General features: G+C 43.1%; 2 protein-coding genes across 3 annotated transcripts in view; both read right to left on the bottom strand.

The window, feature by feature from the left end:
- Window positions 1–259: 259 nt before the first annotated feature.
- The window catches only part of LOC101863307 (E3 ubiquitin-protein ligase SHPRH), a gene marked incomplete at its 3' end in the record, with an annotated part of 43,887 nt that continues 35,650 nt past the window's right edge, over window positions 260–8,496 (bottom strand). For both annotated transcript variants that reach the window (XM_005088850.3, XM_035969681.1), the window contains 3 exon segments: window positions 260–1,137; window positions 2,869–3,047; window positions 7,608–7,694. In XM_005088850.3, coding sequence (XP_005088907.1) covers window positions 402–1,137; window positions 2,869–3,047; window positions 7,608–7,694 — 1,002 coding nt within the window.
- Window positions 3,280–7,430, bottom strand: LOC118477666. The gene has a single exon (XM_035969701.1). The coding sequence runs from the start codon at window positions 6,081–6,083 to the stop codon at window positions 4,005–4,007; it is 2,079 nt and encodes a 692-aa protein (XP_035825594.1). The 5' UTR covers window positions 6,084–7,430; the 3' UTR covers window positions 3,280–4,004.

Genomic DNA, 8,496 nt, shown 5'->3' with positions numbered 1-8,496 from the left:
GGGACAGCTGAGGCTGGGAGCAGACAGACAGACAGACAGACAGACAGACAGACAGACAGACAGACAGACAGACAGACAGACAGACAGACAGACAGACAGACAGACAGACCCTCTTTCCACCCTACCACCCTGAGATACTTGTCTATCAATAGTTCGTCTCCAGCCAGACACAAACACCTCCTTCCCAAACACGGCTATTCCAAATCATTCTACAGCACAATGGACTGTCTTATAACACAGACATATGAAACTCTTCCGTTTCCGTTTTGGTCTTTAACATTTGGCTCGCCAGATGACAGATTACCATAATTGTTGGTAAAACACTAATTGTGCTGGCACACCCATCTTCTGCACTTGCATCTGCTTCGAAGAGGACAAAAAAATGTCGCGAGTTATAGCGGTTATAACTGATTGTTGTCATCATCATCATCATCAAGGCCTCTTTGAGCACTGCTTGTGCTAGGTAGCAGATCTTGTACACTGAATGCACTGCCTCCCAAATCAGAGTCTGCATGCTCCCTAGAAATATCACTACTACTGGCAGCAATACTTTCAGCAGCAGGACTAACAACATCCCCATTGATATTTTCTGTCACTGCACTCACATTCTCGACGTCAGTGTTAACACAAGCATCACCTGGCACAATTTCTGAACTTTCAGTGGCACGCACAGAAGATCCAGCACCAGAGCTTACACCCACACTATGACCACTTTCACTAGCAGAGCCACTGTTCTGTTGCAGCTCCATCTCCATGTTTTCTCCACCAGTCAAGTGAGAGCTGTCACCACCAGCATGGGGGCTCCTCCTCGTCCCACTAGGTCCTGCCTCACTCACGTCTGCTACACCATTCCCCACTACTCCGCCAGCACCAGCATCACCCACACTGCCACTTACTGCACCACTTGACTGAGCACCAGAACTTGAGCTTCCAGGAAGGACTATATCGTCATTTTCATCACTGTCGTCTTCATCAGGACTGGGTTGTTGAAGCAGGGAGGAGATGTGACCGACTGTGAGTTCTACACCTTCCTCCTCGTCTCTCAGCCCAGACTTGGAATTACGCAGTGTCTTCACCATGTGGAAGATCCTCTCTTCTATTGTGCCCCGCACCAAGAAACGGTGGATCTTTGTCTGCCTGCAAGGGCAAGGTGGGGGTAGTAAAAAAAAGATTTCATTACATCAACCTGAACAACAAGTCACTTGTCTACAGAAAGCATGGTATTTGTAATAAAAGTGATACAAAATCAGAGTACAGTAAAAGCACTATTACAAAACATTGACGTCTTATTACAATAATAACAACTGGCCCTTCTATGTCTGACAATGACCAGCACATCCACAGAATATTTCTCAAGTGAAATAGAAGGATTAAAGGATAAGATGACTTGTGGCTTCTGCTGAGACGATGAGATCAATTTTGGAAGAGAAAAGTTTGCCACTGTCGCATTGACAACAATAATAATGATGATAACAATAATAATTGATATCCACGCTATACAGCTTTCTCTATGCACTTTGAAACAATTACTACCCCAGCAGACCATAGAACACTCAGAAACCTTCTTGGCTTCCTGGGAAGCATACAATGCAAGCAGCCAATTATACGTACTAAACACTAACAGACTTAGAAGATCTTTCACTGTTATTTTAGCTGGGTACATATTCCCTCCATGCGGAAGTATAAATAATTTTTGTAAAGTTCACATAACATCAAACCCATGACCTTATAGTTGAGAGTTTGAGAATCTACCACAACGCACACCTTGGCTTCATAAAGAAAGACGGACGAACCATATTTGAAAACTTGGCTTCATTACACAAATTAACACCCTACTCATTCAAGAATGTAGATAGTAATCCTCATCATCATTGCCTTTCTCACCCTGCACCAGGGTATGGGCCATGAATAAACACTTTCCACCTTTCTCTATCCTGGGCTACCCTCTTGAAGTTATTCCATGTCTTCCCACTTTTTTTTACATAGTTCCTGCTAATGCAGAAGCTCCTCCATCCCCCAAGATCGAAAAATAAAAAGCCGTGTTTGTCCGTGTTTCTGTAACTGACTGCTTTTACTGGGTTGGGTAGTTGGCCCTCTGCAAACTGGCTCTCAGCAGATAATGACTGATGACAATACCCAGGTGAACAAATAATGGACACAGCACAGCTACACAACACTACTTTTAGTTTTAGTAAGAGTTTTATGGCACTTGTAACACAATAAGATAACATAAGTGTCCAAGATTAGAGGTATTACAGGAGAGTCACAAACATACAAAAAAAGAAGAGATAAGGACGACAGACGTTTGATGGTAAAGAAGGAGCAAACCACACCAGAGTACCTGCCAACCACCCACTGCATGACACTTTGACCGACACTCACAAACGCAGCGAGGAACAGACCAGACAAGAGTTTAGTTAGTTTTAGTAGAGGTTTTACGGTGCTCGCAACTGCATAAGGTCATATGAGCGCCAAGGGGTGGATGTCAACAGAGAAATCCTTACAGAGAATCAGATCTACTCTGCTCACCTCTCTAGCTTCAACAGCACAAAAGTCTGCTTCGACTATCAAGGCACCCCGGAAAGAGCGGGTCACAAGAATGTGACAAACATACAAAAGAAGTAGAGGAAAATGATGATAGTAAGGATTAGGAAAGAAAAAGCAACAGTTCCCTGTTGTAGTTCAGGCAGAGTTATGAGCATGACATTGTTGGATCAGCCCATTTACAATTCTACATCTATGCATTAGAATGAGAAATGTCCCCCCTTTGGGAATGGCCTAAAGACACTTCAGTCAGTGGCACCGCCCCGGGGGGGTAGACAAGATAACAAGTGAACAGAGAGGCAACAAAGAGAAACACCAGCACACCTGGTCTGACCAATCCTGTAGACCCGTGAGATGGCCTGCGCCTCCTCCTCCAGGCTGAGGCCGGGCTCCACCAGCAGCACGTTGGAGGCCTCCACCAGGTTGAGCCCGTTGGCACCGCTGTGCAGGGGAAGCAGCAACACCTGCACCGCATCCTCAGACTTGAAGGCCGACAGATTCTTCTGTAAATCATTATAAATAAAACACTTTAGTTGGAGATATAGCCTACATTTTAAAAAAACAACAAAAGATATTAATACATTCCTTTCACTTCAACTCATGTAATGCAATATTAAACAAAGATATTTCTTTTTTTTTGGGGGGGGGGGGGGGAGGAGGGACAATGATGATAAACAATTTCATATAAATTATATATACAAAACTTGGCACACAACAAACAGAACAAGTTAAGGGGGGAAGCTACATTGAGAGTGATTTGATTAATTACCTGCATTTAAAGGATTTGAGGCATCATAGAAGGTTAACAAGGGGTTAATTTTGACATTTTGGTACAGTTTTACCACAGTTGTTTTCTTTTTGACTCTTTACTGGATCATTTAGGGGTCTCGGGTATCAAAATCATTACATAACAAAGAAGATAATATCTCCACTATCCTTTGTTGAAACTTCACAAAACTGCATGTGTGCATGGATAATACCCTGTGGCATGTATGTATAACAGGGTTTTACTGTAGATTCATTATTTTTCTGACAGTGGTGGTCGAAGTAAGTGCTCTGCTAGTCGTTTCAGCATTCACACCTTTTTCAAATTTTTCCCCCCAAAAACAGCAATGTAACTCATACAAAAATTAAGTAACTATCAAATCCTGTTATCAGAGCATAGCCATGGCACTTGTGAAAGTGTGTGCCAAATTGCAAGACAATCTGACAACTGGTTTCTGTGAAATGGCCTTCTTTGTAAACCCACCCCCCAAGAAAAAGCACGAGCTGAGAAAACGAGGAAAAAGTACAAAAATGCAAAAAATTGAACATCACAGGAAAATTTGATACTCCAATCATGCAAATTAGTAGAGTACATCCATTCACTGTTAGATTAACAAAAAAAACAACAACAAGCAACATAAAATGACTTCACACTACATGCATTTTGGTACTCACTGTTGAAAACATAATCCAATTTAGAAACCGCCAGCAGAGTACTGCTCTCCACCTTCTGCTTCAATAAGCCGCTGTTCCTCCCGAAGTTGCGCTGTTCTCCTGATGTCCCTCCTTCTCTTCGCAACACTTTCGTTAGCCTTTTCTGCCTTCCGTTTCCGAATAGAGTCTCTCTGGCCACCACACTTTCTGGTATTGACGCCAATGGTGAGTCCAAGTTCTTGGAGAAAGTAGTGTGTTGCCCGAGCGCCTTGGTTGAACTCACCCACTCCAAGTCCCACTGCAATTTCCAACCTCTGTCGGCCAACGAAAACATGCTTGGGACACCGCGCCCAGATGACAGAGTGAACACTTTCATTGGCGTTCTGAGTATTTCCACCTGTGCATCTGGACAACAGCTCGTCATCAGTCAGGCGGGTGTAGACAGGAATCATGTGCTCCGCAACAAACTCACTAATAAACGTCGACATGTGCTTGTCATGGTCAGGGTGCGGCAACCCCTTGGCCCTTGCCTTCTGGAAAAAACACCAGGATTGTGTACCTTTAGGGCAATCGTCGTGACGTGGCTTGGTGTTTGTCGATGAGCAATGGTAAAATGAAGCCCAGATTGCCGTCTTCATCTCAGCCACAGTGCTGTGTGAACGAACAGCTCTGATGTAATACTTCTGGAGCTTCCCAATCTTGGCCTGAGTCAGCTTGCCCTTTCCATGCCCCCCAAGGGTAACCTTCACCTTTTTCTTGTCCTCTACAAGCTTTCGAAGAGCCGTTCCAAGGCGCTTGGCGACGTGGTTCACGCACTCTTTCTTTTCAACTGTGACGTCGGCATATGGCTTGACTTCATTGATCTGCTTGATCGTGTTGGTATCTCCATCGCAGACCACACTCCGGTAACGGAAGCCCCTCTCTTCTGACCTCTGCCACAACATGACAGCCGCTTTCTGCTCCATACTGCCGGACGAGCCAGTGTGATTGCGGTCACACTCATCCTTGTGAGCAGCCCAAAATCGCTCATACGCCTCCCCTTCCAGGTGTGCCCCGACCGCCTTACACTTGTGGCAGTGTTTGCTCAACACTTGAAAATCAACGACGAGGCCAGTTCGGTTTTCTATGACGCAGCCGACTCCTGAATTCGAAGTGTGTCCCCGAGTGTGCCAACTGCCATCATAGGAAACGTCAATGTCCAGGACACCATTTCCTTCCTGCTCCGGATATGCTCTAGCGATAGCATCACGAGTATCCAAAAGAATTTTATCTGAGCTGGCCACTGACTGCTGATGAATTTTCTTCTGGTGATTTAGGTAAGTCTTGTGGTGGACAGTAGGCATATCCATGGCTTCACAAAACTTTGCCAGGCCAGCATAACCACTTCCATTCACCAACGAGGACACAATGACACGGCGATTCACAGTGAACACTTTGTCAGTCTTACCGGAGGTGTAGTTCATAGCGACGGCTTGCTCACAGGTTGTGCAGTAAATCTCCAGGAATACTGCTAGTCCGGATGTCTTCTTCGAATCACAGGTCAGTTTCAACGAAGCTGTCGTGCACTGGGGGCAGAGTAAATTCTCAAACAAGGGTCTCAGCGTTGCCAGCTCAACAACAGTGGAGCCCAGAAACTCAGAAGAAGCACTGTGTCTTTCAGCGTTATAGGCCAGCTTGCGTGATGACGCAGAGAGTGGAGTGCTTGGTACAGGAAGAGACGGGGCTGCTTCAGGTACTGATGAGGACGAAGACGAAGACGAAGGTGGCGGAGACCCAGATGTTGACACAGCTGGTGGCGCAACTTGAAACTCAGCACTCGACTCATCTTGAACTTTCTCAATCTGTCTTGCTGCTCGTGCCTTTTTCAAAGCCTCCTTTCGGCTTTTAGAAGTTCGACCACGTTTGCTCTCACTTCTTGAATGAGACTTTGTGGCAGGCATAGCGGACAATGGGCTGAGAAGGAAATAGAAAATACATCTTCGTAAGTATAATAATATCAAAATCAACATACAGTTGCTCAGCAACTTCCATAACGCGCGACTACCCCAACAAATACAATACAGGAGAGACCTAACCCTTACCCAACCCCTAACCCTACCCGTACCCCAACCCCTAACCATCACTTCTACACTGTTTCATAGTGGTAGCTCGTTATGGAATTCTTCCCGCAACGCTTTATGCCAATTCCCTATCTTGATACATATTCCAAGATAGTCATTGCATACAATACCTAACATCACAATGCTTGGGTGGTCTCTCAGTAAGAAATCACTCTGAATTTAGATTCTAGATCTAGATCTACTATGGATGGAGAATCTAACCTGCCCACCACTAAATTTTTATACTATAGTAATTTCCACTCTTCCGAACTACAGCACAAACATCACCTTATTTCATGGAGAAATAATAAAGCCCACAGTATAATCTCTAATTGGAATTCTAGATCTAGATCTAATCTAGTCTACGTGCAAAGCGCACACAAGACTCAACAATGCATAAATACGATAACACACTCACATGAAGTGCTCAACTCACAATTGTTGAATTGAAAGGCAGAGAGAAGATCGAGTCTGGGAGACAAGACAAGAAGTGGACAAACTGAGGCAATAGGAGAAACACAAATGGGGAAACTAGGTATTAGACAGATAAAATTAAGATCTACATTGGCATATATCATTATCAGAAGTGGTATTTTGACATTAGGACTTCGATATTCCGCGAGGTAGAGCAAAGACCACATGTAAACAAAAGCCATTCTCTGATTATCTTTGTTGTCGATAATCATCAACTTGTGGGAAGAAATTCTCAACAAAATTCAAGAATTGATCAATAAATCATATAATGTATGGATAGACTCATATATTTACTCACCTGAAAAGATGTTGTCACGTCTTGATATAAAAAAATAGCTTTGAGAACGTTGTTTTGCTGACCGCAGTTGAATGAGCATCTCCAGTACAGACAAAAATGGCCGATCAAATTCGCCGCCTCGCGTCCTCGCGGGGTGTTATGGGATTGAAGTTGCTACGATTACCGACGCCTCGACCAATCACCGATGCGCATTTAGCCGACGCCCCCAAACCAGCCAATGAAAATAAAGAATACATGTTCATTTCGGGAGCTTATTACTCGGGCTGGGTAATTCGTAGCCTAGTATCGATAAAACATTCGATCGGGCCTTGAAATGCCGATTGTGTCGATATGCGGATTGTGGGGTTTGGAAGCGTGGAAAAGCCAGTTGCTATGGAGGTTTTCAACCCGTTTTGCATTTTTTGAAGCAACTTTGGTCAGACCCCCACCTCCTCAAAAGCATTTTTTTGGCACTTTCTAGCCATTTTTCCAATTTAAGACCTAGTGGAATCGTTAGAGGGATTATTTTCCTGTCAGAAATGATAATAGCTCCAATATCGATATTTTCATGATTTGGACGATTTTTCGCCCCCCTCCTAGACCCGCGGAAGGCCTTAATTGACTGCTTACAGTAATCATACCATACCAGCTCAACAACATAAAAGTCATTGCAATTTTCGTCAGAGAGTGAACAATTTTTATGGAAACAACATTATACTTTAGATAGCAAATGCAGCTTATAAACACGTTATTGGGTTGACCGCAAACAAATTTTGTCTTATGAGAAAACAGACCTGAAAAGAGTTGGGATCGTGGAGGGACTTGTACATGATGTTGTTCTCAGCCAGAGCGGCAGCCAGGATGTCCAGAACACTTACCCACTGGGAACACAAAGAGTGGAGTCAAGAAATGCGTTAGCAGAACCCGCTATTATAAAATTGGGAATGAATGAAAAAGCTTTCGGCATGAAACCATTCATTCCTTTTCAAAACACTGTTTACCTGTCACATGAAAAGAAACTGCAATAAAACCCTGACAACATGAACCTAATGAGACCAGAAAATTTCTTCGTTTTAAGCAGATTCTATAATAAGAGAAGCTGCAATGTATAGAATACTGAGAGACATTTTTTTTAAACAAGTATTTGAAATCTTTTCACCAGAACAAGTATTTCATGTTAAACAGCTTCATGTAAATCAACCGAAGAAAGTCAAAGGCAGACTGTATAATACTAACAATCATGCTACACCTGCTAACTCATGACATGTTGACTGAAAAATTTTTCAGAGAGTATAAAATGTAAAATCAATTATCATGAAGTGACACATTTAATGTGTGACTATATCCGTGCCAACTTGATGAGAATCGTTCGGTCAGACAAAATGAAAAGACCCTTTTAGAAATCAGCGTTACAAATTAATATCTGGGAGACAAAAAAAATTTCAATCAAACAATGGAGAAACATAAAGTATGTATGGTAGCATTGTTGTGAAATCATGTGCTCGTCAAAATAGTGAAATGAAAGAAACGAACATTTTTCCGCCTGTTGGACAATTTTAATATAACTTTCTTTGGGTTTCAACACCTCGTACGTCCGTTTAAAAACAGATTTCTGCATGGATTTTACAGAAAAACATTAATCAAAGGTACAAAAAAAAACGTATTTGCAGTTTCGATAGACTC

This window comes from Aplysia californica, unplaced genomic scaffold (assembly GCF_000002075.1).
Source record: "Aplysia californica isolate F4 #8 unplaced genomic scaffold, AplCal3.0 scaffold00001, whole genome shotgun sequence".
NCBI lineage: Eukaryota > Metazoa > Mollusca > Gastropoda > Aplysiida > Aplysiidae > Aplysia > Aplysia californica.
Note: the sequence above shows the minus strand (reverse complement) of the source record. Positions and strands in the feature narration are given on the sequence as shown.

What these genes read in the sequence shown, in the direction of transcription:
- LOC118477666 (XM_035969701.1), bottom strand. Translation starts at nt 6,083, where the DNA reads ATGGTTAGGGGTTGGGGTACGGGTAGGGTTAGGGGTTGGGTAAGGGTT.